Genomic DNA, 21463 nt, shown 5'->3' on the forward strand with positions numbered 1-21463 from the left:
TGAGCCCGTCAGTCTTCCCCCACCTGGCAATAAACCTTTCCTCTAAAAACCAAATTTTTCTTCTGGCATTATTTTCCAAGGTGTTACTAGTTTTTACTTTGCACCATGATTCTGACATTTAGATGTTCGATCCTCCCCATGAAGAGTTGGGAATTAAAAGATGCCCATTTGTATGTTGCCACGGACAATGTATGCCGGTATTAAAATCACTTGTCCTGTCTTCCATCAAGGTTGTTGTTTAAAAAGGTGAAGGCGCTGCTGGGAGGAAACGTCCGTATGATGCTGTCTGGCGGGGCCCCACTGTCCCCCCAGACACACCGGTTCATGAATGTCTGCTTCTGCTGCCCTATCGGCCAAGGTTATGGACTGACAGAATCTTGTGGTGCTGGGACAGTTACTGAAGGTAAGCATGACCAACGTCGCAAATAATTCTTTATTAGCCACTACTTAGAAATTCATTTGCATTACCTTTGGAAACCATGGCGACTCTATCATGCCTCCTAAAGAATTCTTACCAGATTCAATGCAAACCTACCTAGTTTGAGCCTTATGAACTCATACTTGAGGGTATCCCATGTCTCCTTTACTTTAAAGCCTTTTAAGTCTTTGTGCCACATTATAAGTCCCATGTTTTACTTTCTCACCTTGGGCCGTGAATCTTTCTATAAATGATCACTTCATTATAGAACAGTCCTCTTGGGATGAAGCATTGCTTCCGTGCTGCCTACCGAATCCACATTCCTGTGCTGATTCTCGTTTGCTTTCTCTTCTGGGATTTTCAACAGCCTGAAGCAGGGCTTCTCAACCTTGGCCCTGTTCCCATTGTGAGCCAGACAATTCTTTGTGTTTGAGGGCTCTTCTGGACATTGAAGGCGTTGAGCAGCCTGACCCTAGGAGTAACCCACTCGCCCTAGCTGTGACAATGAAACACCTCTCCAAACATTGCCATGTAGCCCCCAGGGAGCGACATCACTCTGGGTTGAGAAACACTGCTGGACAAAACGGTTTTGTTTTGTTTTTTTTTTTTTCGATGATCGCACTTTCACTTTAAATTCGGTGTGTCCAAAATCAATGCTGTTATTCAAAACTGTCTCTCCATTTTATCTAATTATATAGTGTGTCAGTGGTGTAAGCATCCTTAAAGTCACTCAGGCGCTTATTTTGTTATTTTTACATTTATCAGAACGTCTCATTCCTTCATTAGGTTCTCCTCCCCCTCCATTTCACCTTTGCCATTCAGCATTGTATTACTAGACTGCTTTGAGGTAGCAGCATTTCAACAACTGTGTCTGCCTCTGTTCTATCACTTCTGATACATCCATCTCACATACTGCTTGATAGCTAGCGTGCCGAATCAAACGTGCCTGTACTCTGTGCTCAAGATGTCTTTAATCTGGCACCACTGTACCTGTCCACCATTATTGCCCACATGTTTGTACTTACACCTGGCTCTTCTTCCCAGATAAGCCAGTCTTCTTCTCCCTCTTTCTAAAAACAGTCTTTCAGCTTCATCTCTCTCTGTTTTTTTGTTCCCTTTCTAAAATGGTCTTTCAGCCTCATTCTCTATTTTTGATTCCCTTTTCTTGGAATGTACTTCTGCTTTCTTTCCTTTTTTTTTTTTTTTTTTTGACAGGCAGAGTGGACAGTGAGAGAGAGAGACAGAGAGAAAGGTCTTCCTTTGCCGTTGGTTCACCCTCCAATGGCTGCCGTGACCTGCGTGCTGTGGCCAGCGCACCGCGCTGAGGCCAGTGCACCGCGCTGATCCGAAGGCAGGAGCCAGATGCTTATCCTGGTCTCCCATGGGGTGCAGGGCCCAAGGACTTGGGCCATCCTCCACTGCACTCCCTGGCCATAGCAGAGGGCTGGCCTGGAAGAGGGGCAACCGGGACAGAATCCAGTGCCCCAACCAGGACTAGAACCTGGTGTGCTGGCGCTGCGGGCGGAGGAGTAGCCTATTGAGACATGGCGCCCGCCCCTTCTGCTTTCTTTTTGACATAACTTTATTTTAAAAAATTCTTTATATAAAGGTAACAAATTTCATGTATACAGTTCTAGGATCATCATAATACATCTCACTGTACGTTCCCTTCCTCCCGCCCTCACTCTTACCCTCCATTCTTCTTTTTCTTTCAATTTTTATGGTGACATATTTTCAGTTTGCTTGATAATCACAAGCTTAACCCTCCAGTAACTAGAATTCAACAGGTGGTAAGTAGAAAAACCACTGTCCCTGAAGAGTATAGGCAAGGGCTATAAACAAGAATCAAATCTCAAAATTTCAGTTTCACTCATATACATTTCATTTTTTGTACTCTCTATATTAATTACCACAGATCAGGGAAAATATATGCTATTGGTCTTTTTGGAACTGGCTCATTTCACTAAGCGGAGAAATCTCCAGTTGCACGCATTTTGTTCTGAAAGACAGGATTCTGTTCCTTTTTATGGCTGAGTAGTGTTGACTGTTCACAGATGCCTTTTAATGCCCAACTCTTCAGTAAAGTTTTTTTCCCAGCGGCTTCATTTTATATTTCTCTTTCTGGTCTCAAAGGTACTGTTGTGCCCACTGTTCATGCCGTGCAATTTAGTATTCACATGTTCTCTAAATTGTTTCCCAGGCATTGATTTTCAGGTAATTTTGTAAGTCACTGATCTCTTACATGTTTTCTTCACAATATTTAATAAAGTGTGAGGCACATACATAATAAGCCGTCTGTAATCGTGTGATTATTGCCAGCAGCCGTCACAAATTACAAAGGGATAATATCATATCATCATCCTTATCATCGTGTTTGATAATAGCAGCTTATAATTTCCCGAACATTGAGTGTTTGCCAAGAACTGTTAACCAGAGTCCCCACGCCATCATATCATGTAATGATCCTCATAGCATATCCCCATATGAAGTAGGTTCTGTTACTACGACCATTTACCAGATGAAGATACGGAGCTTTGGGGTAAGTTATGCAAGTTAGGTGACTGTGGGGCCAGTCCTCCTCCTTTCACAGAGATTTTTGGACTTGATTATGTGAAATATAACCATGAAAATAAGCAAATAGATGGGGTTGAAATGGAACTGAAATGCTGAAAAATGATGTCGACTCGCACTCCCTTTCACTGTGTTTTGGACTCTGACCCGAATTGAACGTGTTCCTGGAATGGTATTCTTGTGAATCTGATATGCACTATGCTAATGTATTTGTTGCTTTCCCCGTACAGTTACTGACTATACCACTGGCAGAGTCGGAGCTCCCCTAATCTGCTGTGAAATTAAACTAAAAGACTGGCAGGAAGGTAAGAATTCGTGGACACGCTATAGTGAGTGATTCTAGAGATGCTGAAAACCTCTGTAAGCCTCCAGATTTCCATTCCTTGAAAAGTGGTAGAGTGACTGATTATGCATATACCAACTTCTTAGAAGATCTTGACCCCAGAAGACATTTTCATAAACAACAGTCAGCTCGCCAGGCTTTGCATAGTTGAAATTTTTTATATACCTGCAGAAGCAAGCTGCTTGTAGCAAACCTGCATGTTTGTGACATTGGTGGTAATTTTTTTTTACAAATAATTTTTTACAAATTTTTTTGCAAATAATTAGCTTATTTTACAAATAAGCTAAATTTTTTTACAAGAGTATACCAGTCTTATGATGTCATGAAAGATACTAAGCACAATGCATTAACTGCAGTAAAGTGGAATATTAAATAAATAACCAAAGTGGAATATTAAATAAATAATGCCTAGCCATATAGATTAATATAAAAGCTTAAGACTTTTTTAAAGATTTATTTATTTATTTGAAAGGCAATAAAAAAGAGAGAGAGAGAGACAGTGAGAGAGGTCTTCCAACAGCTGGTTCACTCCCCAAATGGCCACAATGGCCAGAGCTGGGCTGATCTGAAGCCAAGAGCCAGGGGCTTCTTCCAGGTCTCCCACGTGGGTGCAGGGGCCCAAGCGCTTGGGCCATTTCCCACTGCCTTTCCAGGCTATTAGCAGGGAGCTGGATTGGAAGAGGAGCAGCTGGAACTTGAACCAGTGCCCATATGGGATGCCAACATTGTAGGCAGAGGCTTAACCCACTTGCCACAATGGTGGTCCCAAGCTTAAGACTTTTTTTTTTGGAAAGATTTATTTATTTATTTGAAAGGTAGAATTACAGAGAGGCAGAGGCAGAGAGCGAGAGATCTTCTATCCACTGATTTACTCTCTAGATGGCCACAATGGCCAGAGCTGGGCCAGGTTGAATCCAGGACCCAGGAGCTTCTTCCGGGTCTGCCACTAGGGTGCAGGGGCCCAAGCACTTGGACCATCTTCCAGTGCTTTCCCAGGCACATTAGCAGGGAACTGGGTCAGAAAAGGAGCAGTCAGAACTTGAATCAGCACCCATATGGGATGCTGGCAATGCAAGTGGCAGCTTTACCCCATACAGCACAGTGCCAGCTCCCCCAAAGCTTAAAACTTTTAAATAAGAGAGTATTTTCTTAGGGATGGAGCTGCAAACTGAACATGTAAAAGGAATTTAAGTTACATTGTAAGATGTACCCCTTGGGTTACCCAAACCCCAGGAAAATGAATGGGCTTTAAATAACATGAACTAAGTTTCTAAAAGGGCCTCTCCTTTGTGACTTTGTTATTTGTGTTTTTGTCAGTGCTCTATAGATCAAACAGATTTTTCATTTTAAAAACTACATTTAAGTGCCAAATTGTATTGCCATGAGTTTTACACCTTGGGACTTAAGTTCTTTTTCCCATGATACCATTCCTATTTACAATGAAAATATGAAGCAAATACAAGTAGTACAAAGGGACTTTAGAAAGTCTTTGGAAACACGGGATGGAAATAGAAGTTTATTTTGGTACCAAAAAAAAAATAAAAATTCATGTTTTTTTCATAATATATGTTTTCCATGAACTTTTTGCATATATGTATGTGAGTATCAATATCAAAATTGTTTTATTAGATTTAGCTAGCAGATTCAGAGAACTTGCACTAAAACTTGGTAAGGAGAATTTTTCTTTATTTTTTATTTTTCAATCTCCTGGTGTTATGCTTTAATGTCAGTTTGGGGAAAGTGGGTTAATTTTTGGAAATGTATTTGGTGTTTTCCTTGCCGTAGGAATGATCTTAATGTTTTGAGTACAGTGGATTTTATCACATTGAAATATTGCGCAGTTTTAAATGTATAAGAGCAATTAACAGCAGAAGAGAATGATGCTGCTAATCCTTTTATGACATTAAATGTAATCAGCGTCTGTTTATGAATTCAGAGTTTTGTAGTATTTTCCTTCAAGTAAGCTTTATTCTATAATAAAGAGGTAGTAAGTCTGATAAAATATCTTAGTAGCTATTGTCAGTTATTTCAGTATTCTGACTTTTGTTTTTTAAATTGTATTTAAGGTCTACAAGTTTCATGTATTCCATATATACAGATTTGGGAACATAGTGATACTTCCCACCCTCAAGTATTTTGACTTTCAAAGTCCCTGCTGGTCACGGACAAAATTCCTGAGAATTTCCCTCCTGTATCCCGGAGCCTTCCTTTCCTTTTCACTCGATGGTGCAGCCTTTCTTCAGAACTTAGCGCCCGTTTTTTGATTAAACCCTCCTTAGGAAGGATTGGAAAGGCATTGCTGTTAACCTGTTAGTGATTTATTTATAGCAGCTTCAGCTGTTACCCAGCTTGGAGATGACTTTAACTTAATAGAACTCTAGGAATGCTAAACTTGAGTGATGCACTAAGTGTGAACTTCTGTGGTCATGGGAAGCTTCGGAGTGCTTGGTTGCTGGTGTTGATTGTCCTTGAGCCCTCCCTGGTGCTCTGAAATGAATCACCCACTAGCCTCATGTACACCTGAATAAATATAAGCTAGTATTCCCCCATGAAGTGATAAAAGTGCACCAGCAGAAGCATACTAACCAAGGAACTTTAAGAATTAGTGAAAGTAAATTTTTATTTCAAACAATCACTGATGTACTTTTTTGATTTCCAGGCGGTTATACAATTCACGACAAGCCAAATCCCAGAGGTGAAATTGTAATTGGTGGGCAAAATATCTCCATGGGATATTTTAAAAATGAAGAGAAAACAGCAGAGGATTATACCGTGGATGAAAATGGGCAGCGGTGGTTTTGCACTGGTGATATTGGAGAATTCCATCCTGATGGATGTTTACAGATTATAGGTCAGTGCGTTGTCTTCTTTCTGATTTTCTTCTGCTTTTGTAACTTCAACACATCATAAATAGGATCTGTGGTCCCGGTAGTTCAAACTTTGGGCAAGGTATGTAAGTTAAATAACTTGAGCTGCTGCTTCTGTAAAATCGAGATGCTGCCAACCACATAGGGTCATTGTTAGGAGTCAATTCATTAACATAGATAAAACGTCGACAGGCTTGCCTGAACTCTACTAAGTAATAGGAGCAGCAACATTCAGGTGTGAGGAGAATGGGCAGGAAAATAACATATTGTCAATGAGAAAAACAAGAGTAGCTTGGATGAGAACTTTTTTAGTTGATTGCATGTGGCTCTACATCACAAGTATTTACTGTAATACACCCTATTCTAGACCTTACTTACCTTTTCCCTCCCCATCGAAGGGACAGCATGCATGCTTTTTTCCCCTGGTGGCTGTTTATATGGCACTAACTAGCCCTGAACCATGGAAAATGATCATATCAAGCCTCAATATTAATCTCTTCTTCTGAGAATGTCAGTTGCTCAGGCATTGCTTACATTGAGCTTACTGAAATAGACCTTTAAGTTTAAAAAAAAAAAAACTGACTCCAAAATATCCCTATGCTATTTTGGCATCAAATAAAACAGAAATTGCCTGGTTGATAAGGACCACTCTGCAGGATCCCCCTTAGGTCCTTTGCTAACTATGCAATTTCATCTATCATAGCTCTTGGGACCCATTTTAATCCACCACTGGACCTCCCAAAATCTGACCTGAATATAGGAGAGATCCCTTGGGAAAATTGATTTTTTATGATTGATTGATTGATTTGAGAAGCAGAATCACAGAGACAGGGAGAGAGAGAGTGAGAGGTCTTCCGTCTGCTGGTTCACTCTCCAAATGGCCACAATGGCTGGAGTTGGGCTGATCCGAAGCCAGGAGACAGGAGCTTTTTCCGGATCTCCCATGCAGATGCAGGGGCCCAAGGACTTGGGCCATCTTCTACTGCCTTCCCAGGCCATAGCAGAGAGCTGGAATGGAAGAGGAGCAGCCGGGACTCGAACCAGCACCCATATAGGATGCAGGCGGAGGCTTCATCTAGAAGTTTGATATGCTGGGGAAGTTCCCCAGAAATATGGTTCACTTGAGAACAAACAAGCCTTGTCTTTTTGCCCACTTGCTCTTGAATTGTTCTTGAATTGGCTTGAAGGTTGTTTCTGGTAAGTGGGTTCCCAGGCTATAGGCAGGCAAATCAGCACTCAGGTGAAGGTTGTAAGGTAAATGGATGACAATTCAAGTGGAACTATCCTGTGCCAACATTTTCTGAGAGCACTGCCATGTAATAAGATAATGTCACATGTGGGTAAAAGGGAATGAATATTTGCCAAGTGTGTTCTAGTTGGCAGACACTGTTTCTACATGCCTATATGAAGTAGGCATCATTATCTCTGATAACATTTAAGGGAGATAGAGGTTAGTTGACATGTCATAACTAGTACCAAGTAGTACTACCATTCAAGCCTAATGCTCCGAAGTCCTTGTTCCTTCCATTAGCTTCCTTACAATTTTTTAATAAGATGTTAAAGCTTTGGGTATGAGATATAATTGTTAGCCAGTACTTCTTCAGGCATTTTCTTTTTAACTACTCTATAGGAGATGCATTATGTATGACAAGATTTTAGAAGTGCTTTTGTAAGTAAAGATGAAGGCAATGAAAGCATACATTAAGAAAAACAGACTGTGGATAACTTAAGGTTCTTCATGATTTACAGATCGTAAGAAAGACCTGGTGAAGTTACAAGCTGGAGAATATGTATCTCTTGGGAAAGTGGAAGCGGCACTGAAGAACTGTCCACTTATTGACAATATCTGTGCTTTTGCCAAAAGGTAACTTTCGGGAGTTGCGTTTTCTGTTTCATACACTTAAAGGATGATGAGAACATGATTTGGTTATTGGTGATTGTGAGAATAGCATCAAACTCTTAGAACCTTCACCACAGTTGGGGCATTATGAAAGTTCTTGAATTCAGCAGCTCAGAGATCATTTGAGAAAACTTAGACATTTTAACTATTTATGGAACACCTACTACATCTTTCTAAACATGCCGCAAAAGTCAGTTAACATCCACAGCTGAGACAGCCTGAGTAATTTTCCCCAAAAGGTAACATGGCTAGTACCTGTCGAGGTGAGTTTTGAAGCCGACTTGCTCTAATGATGCAGTGGTTAAGATGCTGCTTGGGATGCCCACATCCCATACCAAAGTTTAGGATTCAAGTCTTGGCTCTACTCCCAATTCCAGCTTCTTGCTGATAAGCATCCTGGGAGGCAGTGCAGGTGATGTGTGCCCACATCCTATATCAGAATGCCTGGATTGGAGTCCCAGTACCACTCCTCATTCTAGCTGCTGAGGCAGCAAGAGATGGCTCAAGTAGTTGGGTCCCTGCCATCCACATGGGAAACGTGGATTGAGTTCTCAGCTCCTGAGCTTTTGGGGAGTGAACTAGAGGAAGGGGGTCTTTCTCTCTGTCTCTGCCTTTCAAATAAATAAATAAAACTTTTTAAAAAATCCTAAGGGATTGAACCATTTTTTCTTTATATATTAATGTTTTATTTTTATGTGTTTTCCTCCCAAATTTTATTGTGGTAAAAAACACATAAGATTTACCATCTTAATCATTTCTTAAGTGTACAGTTCAGCTGTGTCAAGTATAGTCACCTTGTTAGGTAACCAGTCTGCAGGACTTCATTTGCAGAACTGAAACTGTACCCATTAAACAACAACTCCTCGTTTCCCCTCCATCCAGCTCCAGGCAACTGCCATTCTACTTTCTCTTTCCAGATACTTCATACAAGTAGAATCATGCACTGTTTGTCTTGTTTAAAGTTGATTTTTACTTATTTGGTTCACTCCCCAAATGGCTGCAACAGCCAGGGCTGGGCCAGGCTGAAGCCAAGAGCCTGGAACTCCATCTGGGTTTCCCATGTGGGTAGCAGGGATGCAAGTACTTGGGCCATCATCTGCTTTGTCCTGGGTGCATTAGCAGAAAGCTGGATGGGAAGCAGAGATGGAGGTAGGACTGTATCCTAGGCACTCTGATATGGGATGCAGGTGTCCCAAGCAATGGCTTTGCCCACTGCACCATAATATCTGCCCCAGTATTTGTCTTTATCATTGGCTTATTTGACAAAGCATGATATCCTCAAGGTCATCCATGTCTTAGCATATATCAGCATTTCCTTCCTTTTTTCCTCCTTAAAGATTCATTTATTTACTTTAAAGCTAGAGTTGCCCAGCATCCCTGGTGGCAGCTTAACCGCTAGGTCACAGTTCCAACCCCTGTGAATTTCCTTTCTTTCTAAGGCTGAATCATATCCAGTCATACATATATAACTCACCGTATTTACTAATCCATCTGTTCACACTTGGATTGTGTCTATCTCTTGGCTATTGTGCATAATGCTACAGTGAACATGAGTATGCAAATATCTCTTCAAGATCCTGCTTTCAGTTCTTTTGGGTAGATACTCAGATCTGGAATTGCTGGATCATATGGTAATTCTATTTTAACTTTTATCAGGATGGTAATTTTATTTTGATTTTTTGAAGTATTATACTGTTTTTCAGAGTGACAGCAAATATTTACATTTCCACCAACATTGTACAAACATTTCAGTTTCTCCTCCTCCTTGCCAACATTTGTTTCTCCTTCTTTTGAAAGTAGTCATCCTGGGGCCAGCATTGTGGTGTAGTGGGTTGAGCTGCCGCCTGCAATGTTGGCATCCCAGATGGGCGCTGGTTTGAGTCCTGGCTGCTCCACTTCCAATCCAGCTCCCTGCTAATGCACCTGGGAAAAGCAGCGGAAGATGGCCCAGGTACTTGGGCCCCTGCCACCCATGTAGGAGACCCAGATAAAGCTCCTGCCCCTTGGCTTTGGCCTAGCCCATCCCAGGCTGTTGTGGCCATTTGGGGAGTGAACCAGCATATGGTAGATTCTCTCTCTCTTTCTCCCCTTTTATCCCCCTCCATTCCTCCCTCCCCCTCTGTAATTCTGGCTTTCAAATAAGTAAATAAATCTTTTTTTTAAACTAGTTATCCTAGTGGGTATGGAGAATATCTCATTTTAATTTTCATTTACCTTATGATTAGTATTGTTAAACATCTTTTCATCTGGTTTTTGGCCATTTGTATATCATCTCTGGAGAAACATTTATTCAAATTCTTTGCCTTTTTATTAATTGAGCTAGTTTTTCTTGTTGAGTTATAAGTGTTCTTTGTATATTATATATACTAATTCTTTATCAGATATATGATTTGCAGATCTTTTCTCCAATTCCATAGCTTGCCTTTTCACTGTGTTGATTGCATTCTTTTTTGCACAGAAGTTTTACTTTTGATATAGTTCTATTTATTTATTTTTGCTTTCCTTGCCTATACTTTTGGTATCAGATCTAAGAAACGTTGTGAAATCTATTGTCACGAATCTTTTTCCTGGTTTATTCTAGGAGTTTTCTGGTTGTAGCTCTTAAAAAAAAAAAAAAGGTCTTTGATCCATTTTGAGTTAGCTTTGGTATATATGATAATGTGCAGGTCCACCTTCATCCTTTGCATGTAGATCTCCAGTTTCCCCAGCATTACTTGTTGAATAGGCTACCCTTTCTCCATTAAGGAGTCTTAGCACCCTTGTTGAACATTGTTTAACCACAAATGTGAGGGTTTATTTCTGGACTCACTTTTCGGTTCCATTGGTCTACATGTCTGTCTCTATGCCAATACTGTGAGTTTTATTACTTTTTCATGAAACTTTTAACCAATAAAAGAAATACATGTTTTGAATTATTTGTCTTGTACTGTTTCATTGAATAATTTATGGATAATTTTCCTCTAAATTCTCATTTTTGTTATTTTATTTTCTATTTTTTTAAGTGACCAGTCCTATGTGATCAGCTTTGTGGTTCCTAATCAGAAAAGGTTGACACTTTTGGCACAACAGAAAGGGGTGGAAGGAACTTGGGTTGATATCTGCAATGACCCTGCCATGGAAGCTGAAATACTGAAAGAAATTCGAGAAGCTGCAAATGCCAGTGAGTAAGAAATTGCTAGTCTTTTGAAGTCCCTAAAGTCCCTAAAACAGCTGCAAGATGTTTGTTTTAATAATAGAATGCAAAGCTTAATAAACCTACCTCATGTATGTGTGCGTGTGAGATACACACACATATGAATTTGTATATGAAAGATAACTTAAATGTCACTTAATAGAATAACCAGTCTAGTTCTTTATGGTATGCTAAAACAACCCTGCCAAGTGTCATTTAACATGTGTTTGGACTAGTCCATCTTTGGATAGATCTGTTATATGGGTCTGTTTAATATCTGCAAAATAGAAACTAACAACTCTTTAGTAAGTAATTTCATGACTATGACTATGCTTTGTTAAAAGATTTATTTATTTATTTGAAAGTCAGAGTTACACACAGAAAGAAGGAGAGGCAGAAAGAGAGAAAGGTCTTCCATCCACTGATTCACTCCTCATTGGCCGCAACGGCTGGAGCTGTGCTGATCCGAAGCCTAGAGCCAGGAGCTTCTTCCAGGTCTCCCATGTGGGCGTAGGGGCCCAAGGACTTGGGCCATCTTCTACTGCTTTCCCAGGCCATAGCAGAGAGCTGGATGGGAAGTGGAACAGCCAGGTCTCGAACCAGCACCCATATGGGATGCCAGCACTCCAGACAGTGGCTTTACCTGCTACGCCACAGCACCAGCCCCTGTGCATATCCTTTTGCTCTTTGAATTGATTACCTCAGATGATACATTAACAACAAATTGGAGAGCATGTGAATGTGTACTCTGTGCCAGATGTTGTGTTAGGCAGTAGGAATACAGAAGGCAAGTAAGACATGTTGTCAGATTTCAAGGAACTCATCCATTAAGAGGGATATGGAAGAGAAGCAGCATTCTTACTAGCAAGAGCAGTATGAACAGAGAATCATGATAGAAGGGTACCTAACCCTTCCCAGGGTTGAGGGGTGTGTGGCTTATGAAAGGTTGTCTCATAGAGATGTCACTTAGGTTCATTCTTGAGAGTTGACTAGAAGTTAACTGGAGAGGGCATTCAAGGACATTGAATGATAGGAGTAGAGGCACAGAGGTGTGAAAAAGGTGATGTGGTCCAGGAACTGCAAAGACTTGGATGTGACCATAACATATCCCAAAGTACCAGGTGAGGCTGCCAAGGTGAGCAGAGACCAAGTCACAGAGTACTTTTGTATGCCAGGTTCAGAAATTTGTATTTGGGGCCAGCACTGTGCTGTAGTGGGTAAAACCGCCACCTGCAGTGCTAGCATCCCATATGGGTGCTGGTTCGAGACCTGGCTGCTCCACCTCTGATCCAGCTCCCTGCTTAAGGCCTGGGAAGGCAGTGGAGGATGGCCCAAGTCCTTGGGAGACCTAGAGGACGCTCCTGGCTTCAGGCTTCAGATTGGCCCAGCTCTAGCCATTGTAGCCACTGGGGGAGTGGACCAGCAGGTGAAAGATCTCTCTCTGTCTCTCTTTTTCTCTTTCTTTCTCTCTCCCTCTGTCTCTGCCTCCCTGTAACTCTGCCTTTCAAATAAATAAATAAATCTTTAAAAAATTTTGAACTTAATCCTATAGGCAGTGAGGAGCCATTATCAGATTTTACCAGGTTATAGATGTATTCACTCTGAGGCCCATGCTGGATATGCACTTGAGGGGGACCAGCCTGAGACGGGAGGCCAGTTCATGACGGGTATGGTAGATATTTAGATGTCGGTTGAGAGTGATGAAGTAATGAAGTATGGAATGAAGAAACATTTAGGCAGCAGAACTGTCGGAGTTTGATGATTTATTGGTAATGTCAGTAAGGGAAAAGGAGTTCCGGGTGGCCCCTAGGTTTGTAGCTCAAATGACATGCTAGATATCACTATTGCTGCAGCTAGAAAACACAGGAGGAAGAGCTGGTTTCTATGAGAAGTGGGTGGTGAGGTCAGGTTGAGGCATATGTGGTTTGAAACGCTGTTTGGATATAATCAAATTTAAAGCATCCAGGAGACAGTTGTGTATATTGGTCCAAATCTCATGGCAGAGGCCTGCATTGTACTTACAGACTTGGGGATAATTGAAGCTATGAAGAGGGTGGGCTGACCTTGGGGAAAAGAGAATGTAAAGTGTGAGAAGGCAGCTAAGGATGGGTCTGCAGACAATGCCATCACTTAGGAAATAGAGGGAGGAAGAGGAACGCACGGAAGGCCTGATGGACAGGTGGTACAAAGACAGTGCAGGGAACTGCTGAGAGTTTCCATAAAGGGAGGGGTCACCAGTTTCAAATTAGCAGAAAGGTCTGAGAAAGCTTACTAGAACATTGGTTGGGAAATAAAATAGATTGAAAATTAACTCTCAAGCTACATGCTCTGCCAGTTTTATAGCCTTTTTAAAATTTTCATGCTTTAATCAGTGTATATCATTTTAACAATATCCAATCATATTATAAGACTTGCATCAAATAGCAGCCTGTTTTGTACCTTTCCTCATCCCCAGGGCCTACCCCCTTCAACTTCAGCAGCTTTTTAGTGTATGGCATTTTGTCTCCACTTTTCTAAAGAAAATGGTTATATTGCACTGTCTTGAGGTTTTCATGTTGAGATATTGTGTATTGACCTCCTATCACAGAAGGAAACTGTCTTGCATCCAGCCCACACCATACAGACACTACCTTTCCCGGGAGAGTAGATTTTACATTTTATACTCATGTTTACATTTCCATGGCCATGAAATTATTCACATCTGAGCTACGTAGTACTTTATGATTACATTTCCGTTCTTGAGTATAACATTTCAGGAGTGAGATAGCAGGTGGAGCATCTCCTTCTCAGACTCTGTGGGTCTCTTTATCACTCTGCCTTTTTTAAATGTTTAAAAACATTTAAAAAATCTTTATATTAGATAATTGAAAATTAATCTTGATGTGAATGGAAGGGGAGAGGGAGTGGGAGAGGGGAGTGTTGTGGGTGGGAGGAAAGTTATGGGGGGAAGCTATTGTAATCCATAAGCTGTACTTTGGAAATTTATATTCATTAAATAAAATAAAATATAAATATTAAAAAAAAATCTTTATTAAAAACAAGAATAAGAAAAGGATTTATAGTAATAGGTTTCCAACTTTAACCTGACAACTAACTTTTCCCAAGAACAACTCTGAACACTGTAAAATCTTAAATAACAGTTGTCTCTTAGTGTAATCAGATTGAAAAATTATTTTATAGTTATAAACACAGCCTTACAGTACTATTTATATAATACCCTTTTATATTTTTAATAATTTATTTATTTATTTGAAAGGCAGAGAAAGAGAGATCAATCTTCCATCCTCTGGTTCACTCCCCAAATGGCTGCAGTGGCCAGGTCTGGGTCAGGCCAAAGCCAGGATCCTGGAACTCCATCCAGGTCTCATGTGGATGGCAAGGACCCAAACACTTGAGTCATCTTCTCCTGCCTTCCCAGGCCCATTAGCAGGAAAAATGGATTGGAGGCAGAGTAGTGAGGACTTGAACCAGTGCTCAGGTATGGGATGCTGGCATCATAAGCAGCAGCTTAACCCACTGAGCTACAATGCTGGCCCCTAATACCCTCCTTTTATATTAATGTCACCATGCTTCAAGAACTTCCTTAGAAACAGATTCTGATTTGTCTTTAAATGTAGTATTTCAAAAAGTTTTTCAGCCAATGGGCTATCACAAGTGTACTGCAGTTCTTCTCAGTCACTCTGTGGAGTAGAATGTTACCTGAATAATTATTATTGCATATTTACTTGCGTAAAAAAATGGGGGGTATCCAGCACTGTGGTGTAGTGGACTGAGCCTGCAGTGCCAGCGTCCCAAATAGGCACCAGTTTGAGTCCTGGCTGCCCTACTTCCCATCCAGCTCTCTGTTATGGCCTGGGAAAGCAGTAGAAGGCCCAAGTGCTTGGGCCCCTACACCCATGTGGGAGACCTAGATGAAGCTCCTGGCTCCTGGCTTCAGATGGGCCTGGCTGTAGCCATTTGGGGATTGAACCAGCAGAAGGAAGACCTCTCTCCCTCTCTCTCTGTAACTCTGTCTCTCAAATAAAACATTTTTAAAAAAGAAGCAATGGAGAAAGCCAAGCTGGGTCACAAAGCAGATAGAAAGTAGAATAAAATCTTAGGACTGGGGCCCATAACTTTACTGTGCTTATAGTGAGCATATAATTGAACAATTCATGATTTGGATAATGAATGCTGATTATGAGCTAAATGGATAAATCATGCATACGTTTACAAAAGATTTACAAATAACTTGCCAATGTTTCACTTCAAATTATAATTTCAGAGACATGCAAGAAAGCACAAAATAACCTTGATTGTATTCAGCAATTCTGTCTGATATTTCACATCTTTTACAACATGCCTGTTTATGTTTTAAATAAAAGTGTGAAGTGTCATAAGAATGAAAAGGACCTGGCATTGTGGCACGACACTTTAAGCTCCCACTTGCGATTCCAGCATTCTATATCAGAGCGCTGATTCGAGTCCTGGCTGCTCTACTTCCAATCCAGCTCCCTGTTAATGTGCCTGGAAAAGCAGCAGAGGGTGGCCCACTGCCACCCACACGGGAGATCCAGATGGAGTTCTGGACTCCTGAGTTCAGCCTGGCCTTGCCCTGCCTGCTGTGGGCATTTGGGGAGTGGATGGAAGATCTCTTTCTCTGTGTCTCCCCTTTCTCTCTGTCACTTTGCCTTATAAATAAATCTAGAAAAAAAAATGTAAAGTAATGCTTTGGGGACAGTTTGAGCAACTGCCAGTGACTATACAAATTGATATTTGCTGCCACCTGCAGGTCACACTGTTAAAAAGAATTAAAATTAAAATAAAAAATGAAAAAGAACTGTAATTCTTTTTTCTCTTTAATCTTTCTCATTTGTTAGCTCTTGATTTATTCTGTTTATAGGAAACTATGATTGCCCCCTGTTCTTTGTAGCTTGTGGTGCTAGATAATGTTTAGGAATTCAGAAATGAAACCTCTTAAGCGGCCTTTTTTTTTTTTTTTGCTTGAAATAAACTTACTGAAGATTAAATATAGGGACTTTTATAAATTAATTTGCTTGAGAACAATTGGAAAAATGCACTTGCTGTGTTTTGATCATGTCAGTGTTTCTGGAATAGGATCTTTGTAAGTAGGAAAAGTAAAATGAAATCAAAGATTTAGGGGCCCAGTCTGTAGCTGAGAATATAGCTGTTTGCTTGAGATGCAGATGTCGCCATGGGAGCACATAGGCTGATTCCAAGTAGCTCGTGCTGTAATGTGGCAGCGGACAAAACGTGTTCCACCTCTGCAAGCTCTGTGTTCACTTACTACCTGTTCAGGCAGTATTTTTCGGAAGCTGTTTCTAAGTAATATTTGAAACATTATTTTTCACACCCAGTTTTGTATTCTCCAGTTTTAATGAAACTCACTAATTCAACCAAGTTTTCCTAAAATCCACACTAGTACCAGAACAAGAATTTCCATGAGTTTGAGTTCTTTGTGCTTGTCATTGCAACCAAATTATTTCTAAAGGCTTCTAGGCTCTTCAGATATTTGCTTTTTCAAAACTGCTGTTGCGAATAATTGCATATAAAAATAAAATTCAGCAGATTAACAGTACTGATAGTGGACCTTCTCAATTTTAAGGATGATCTTGGGTTTATAACAAGTAATTCGGTACAAAATAATTTATGAGATTTTAAAATTACCGAGTGCTGTATTGATGGCCTCCGTCTTCTTATTTGCTCATATTTCTTCCAACATGTATTGAGTTGTCTGTGTCAAATGTAAGAGCATTCCATTGGGCCGGCACCGCGGCTCACTAGGCTAATCCTCCGCCTAGCGGCGCCAGCACACCGGGTTCTAGTCCCGGTCGGGGCGCTGGATTCTGTCCCGGTTGCCCCTCTTCCAGGCCAGCCCTCTGCTGTGGTCCGGGAGTGCAGTGGAGGATGGCCCAGGTGCTTGGGCCCTGCACCCGCATGGGAGACCAGGAGAAGCACCTGGCTCCTGGCTTCAGATCAGTGCGGTGCACCAGCTGCAGCACGCTGGCCGTGGCGGCCATTGGAGGGTGAACCAACGGCAAAAAGGAAGACCTTTCTCTCTGTCTCTCTCTCTCACTGTCCACTCTGCCTGTCAAAAAAAAAAAAAAAGCATTTCATCATCTCTTAAGTCATTTCCAGATGTGAAATTCACAATGTCCTTTTTGGTTTGCATTTACATGAAGACTAAGGTATTAAAGCTTATGAGGAATGTTCGTGTAGATAGTTAATTTTCTGTAGAATGATCTAATTCATGCACTTGTATGTTTTTATGGATGGAAGTGGGCAAAACAAAGACCTGCTGTCATGGAGCTTACTTTGTAGCAGGTGAGACAAATACATGATGGGTGGTGGTAAGCACTTTGAAGAGCAAAGTGTAAGCGGATAGAAGAGACAAAGGTACTCTTTGTTTAGGGGTAGTCTAGGAAGTCCCCTCTGAGGAGGTGGCATTTGAGCAGCTGCCTGGATGAAGTAAGGAAGTGAGATATACAACTACTCTATATTAGGTAAGAATGTCATAGGCAGAGGAAGTATATATTCCTCTGAAGAGGAAGTATACACTTGATGTGTGTGTGTGTGTGTGTGTATGAATAAAAAACTGCATAGATTAAAACTGTCCAACTGAAATGACTGATATACACTTTGAGAAATAGTGAAATGATAAGGTAGTGGTATCATTAATAAAGTAGCATATAATTAAATAAGTTTGCCTCATCCTGTATCATGTAAGCCAATTCTGCAAAATTCATGCTTTATTAATTGCTTGTCTCTCCCCCTCCCCTACTCCCCACTCTTCTTTCCCCTTTGTCCTCCCTTTTCCCCATCTCTCTCCTCCTTGCAGTGAAATTGGAGCGATTTGAAATTCCAATCAAAGTTCGTTTAAGCCCAGAGCCATGGACCCCTGAAACTGGTTTGGTAACTGATGCTTTCAAACTGAAAAGGAAGGAACTGAAGAACCATTACCTCAAAGACATTGAGCGAATGTACGGGGGCAAATAAACAGCTGTTCTCCTATTTACAGTTGCCTAAGAGGTGGCCTGGTGGGTTTTCAGTGCTAGCATTTTAAGCCTTTGTCCAATCTGTTAGAATGTCAGGTTATGTCATTCTAAAGACACAGTAATTAAAAAAAAAACCAAAACTGATGAAAATAGCCGTTGAATCTACTTTACCTTAGTTTTCATAGTTCTAGTTAAGCTGAAATTGAGAAATCATTTCCCTTTAGCTGTGTCATTAATTTTAAAGCAGAAATTCTGTTTTTAAACCTTAGCCTAGGATATACTTGTTTTCAAAAACATTCAACGTTGAACAAAACAAATTGAAGTAGAATGTAGTTCGGAGACATTTGCAACTTCCAATATCTATTGTCTTCCTAGTTCAGGAGAAATTTAAATATCAAGCATGAAAAAAAATATATATGTGTTAACACTACTCAAAGCAGAAGTGCTACAGGGCTTTAAAATTCTCTTGCAACCATTTATCTTGAAGGGAAAACTCAACCGTAATATAATATACAGAACCAAATAATACCTTAGAAGGTATTATCTTATGATTATAATTGTCGCATAGGCTAGACATAGAATAATTGTAATATTGTGAATAATTACAGTGCCTACAGTAAGAATAAAACAAACGTACATACCAAAAATACCTAGTAATGTATTTGAAGGGAACTTGAACTGCCTTTTTGAAACTTTGAGATCAAAAACCAGTAATTGTAATTATCTGAATGAATTAAGAGGAAAGTACACTTTTTAAAATGCTGAAAATTGCCTTTCTGTGATTCTGGTTCAACATAAGAGACTGAGACCGAGAGAAAAATGATAAAAATTTAAATGATAAATTTAAAGGATAAAAATTTAAGGAAGCATTTTTTCTTTTGCATAAGGTAAATCATGAGTACTTTGAATTAAGACCCTTGCACAGCACTGAACCTGGAGAAGATTTAGGCTCTCAATTTGTCTTTGATAACAGGGATTGACTTTAAAATGTACTTGTGTTAAATTATCTCTGTAATTTATGGTCTATTTGCTATTGCTGATTTGATCCTTAATCAGTAGTTTGCATTTCAGAAAGTCTTTCATTTTGCTTTAATTTTAGCAAAGCGGGTTATGAAAAATGACTTCCCCTAAGTCTTATTCAAACCTACGGGTGATTAATTAACTTGGATGACTTCAGGGAGGTTAAAGGGAAGAAAACACTGTTACCACTTTTTTGTTGTTGTTTGTGAAGCGTTTAGAAACTGGAAATGCTAGATTTGGGAGAAGGGCAGAGTTACTTGAAAAGGGACTGATATTTGAGTTGGAACTTGGAGTGTGGGTTTCTTTTTGAATCTTTAATTAAAATCTGGGATCATAGGTCCCTGGTAGATATTCACACTCAAACCATAGTTAACTGTTGAAAGCAAAACTTCTTAATACTGTCATTCTTTGCACTTTTTCTTAATCGTTTTATATATAAGCATATGTGTATGTGTGTGTGTCTGTGTGTGTGTATACACAAACACATATTGTTGCTTACATTGCTTTGTACAGATGTGGGCCACCACTGTAACAAAATGAATTTTTTCTCTAAAGTATTTATAAAGAAAATATTTAAATATTATGTATATGGTGGTAATAAGGAAAAAAATAATCTGGTATTATAAACAAGAACGAAGGTTTTTTCTAAAATTTCTTTTGGTTCAGTGTTCTACAAAGCAAAATCCTAGGCACGTTTTTCCGAAGTTACAGATGAGTGTTCTCATTCTTCCCACCTGACCTTGGAAGGATGATAAACGATTTTTGTCCAGTAGGCTACTAGTCAGCTTCTACTGTTTTTGGCCCACTGTCACTCCTTTAAGGATGATTTTCTTACACTTTTCCAATATGTGACTTTTGCCCCCATTGGGAATGGTGATTTTAAATGTGTGAGTGCATGCATACTCTCTTATCTCAGATATTTGCAGCCCTTTCCCACCCCCATCTCCCGAAAGCTGGAACACTGCCAACTAATCTGTTGTATAGGTCCTTTGGAAACACGTAATTAATACTTAAGGTTGGGTGCTGCTAATTCTTTGTGAAAATCCAAATATTGTTAAGGGACCAGGGAGATGCCACTACCCCCTGATTTTTCATCTAAAAATATACATGTTTGTGTAAACAGAAATCTTTCCATATTCATGGTGACTTTTTAAGTATTGGAATCTAAAGATTTTGATCTCACATTTTTATACCTGTTTAAATTGTTCACAGTTACTACATGTCAGCCATCCAAGTTGTACTTAAAAAATTTACTACAAGTATGAACATTTCTGAGTCAAGCACTTGTGACTTTTGTTTTAAAGACATAAAAAGTATCCTGCCTCTTTGATATTTGTATTCATTCTTTTTTTTCTGTAGTAGAGGAATAATTGTATGGCTATTCAGAATGGAAATACGGATAAATGAGTCCAAGAGTCAGAAGTAAAAGAGACAGTAATGTTTCTTTGATGATGGAGAGTGACGAGCAGTCCTCGCCTATATTTTCCTCATAGCATATGACAAATGTTTCTGAGGTAGCAAGATGAGAACAGGTTAAAGAGTCTGTGATGTTTTGGATTTGGAGAGAAGTATTTTAGTTTTTAAATGTAGTTACCAATTATAATGTATTCATATTTGTACCTTCTGTTACAATGCACGATTGCAGGATTGTTATTTAGATTTTGTGTTTATTCTTGATGAAAAGCTTTGTTTGTTCTTGTTTTTAAGTTTGCACTCAAATCTTAAATAAATCCACCCATGTTATCAAGCCAATTTGTGCTTAATTATGTGAGATAAAGTCTATAAGCTTGAAGATTATTAACCAAACTTTTAAACACACAACTATTAAAGTACTCATCTCTAGGTTTACAAAATTACATTAAGCAGGTATATTAGTGAGCTTTTTATTATTTTAACTAAAATACCCAAGAGGAACTTACTGGGAAGGAAAACATTTACTCCTGTTGACATTTTGGAGGTTCACAGTTCAAGGTTGGGTGGCAGTCCCATTAGCCTGACATCTGGTGGAGGCTGATGATGGGGGAACATGTGTGGAGAAAAGATCACATGATGAGCCAGGAAACACAGAGACACGGGGAGTGCACTCTTAGCCCCTCCATGTAGTCTATCCTCACAAGGCGGTCAGGATTCAATCATGGGCTCTTCCCCAGCAGCCTAATCTGATCCAATCACTGGCC

The 21463-nt window shown here is 40.0% G+C and overlaps 1 protein-coding gene across 6 annotated transcripts in view; it reads left to right on the forward strand.

Moving 5' to 3' along the window:
• Positions 1–21033, forward strand: part of ACSL4 (acyl-CoA synthetase long chain family member 4) — a 90501-nt gene extending 69468 nt beyond the window's left edge. For all 6 annotated transcript variants that reach the window (XM_051827238.3, XM_070066417.2, XM_070066415.2 and 3 more), the window contains exons 11-16: positions 231–403; positions 3220–3294; positions 5992–6183; positions 7949–8063; positions 11102–11259; positions 18110–21033. In XM_051827238.3, coding sequence (XP_051683198.1) covers positions 231–403; positions 3220–3294; positions 5992–6183; positions 7949–8063; positions 11102–11259; positions 18110–18267 — 871 coding nt within the window. In that variant the 3' untranslated portion in view covers positions 18268–21033. The remainder of the gene's footprint in view (positions 1–230; positions 404–3219; positions 3295–5991; positions 6184–7948; positions 8064–11101; positions 11260–18109) is intronic.
• The last annotated feature ends 430 nt before the right edge of the window (positions 21034–21463 follow it).

This window comes from Oryctolagus cuniculus, chromosome X, assembly GCF_051225735.1.
Source record: "Oryctolagus cuniculus isolate XC-2025 breed Fujian yellow rabbit chromosome X, ASM5122573v1, whole genome shotgun sequence".
Classification (NCBI taxonomy): domain Eukaryota; kingdom Metazoa; phylum Chordata; class Mammalia; order Lagomorpha; family Leporidae; genus Oryctolagus; species Oryctolagus cuniculus.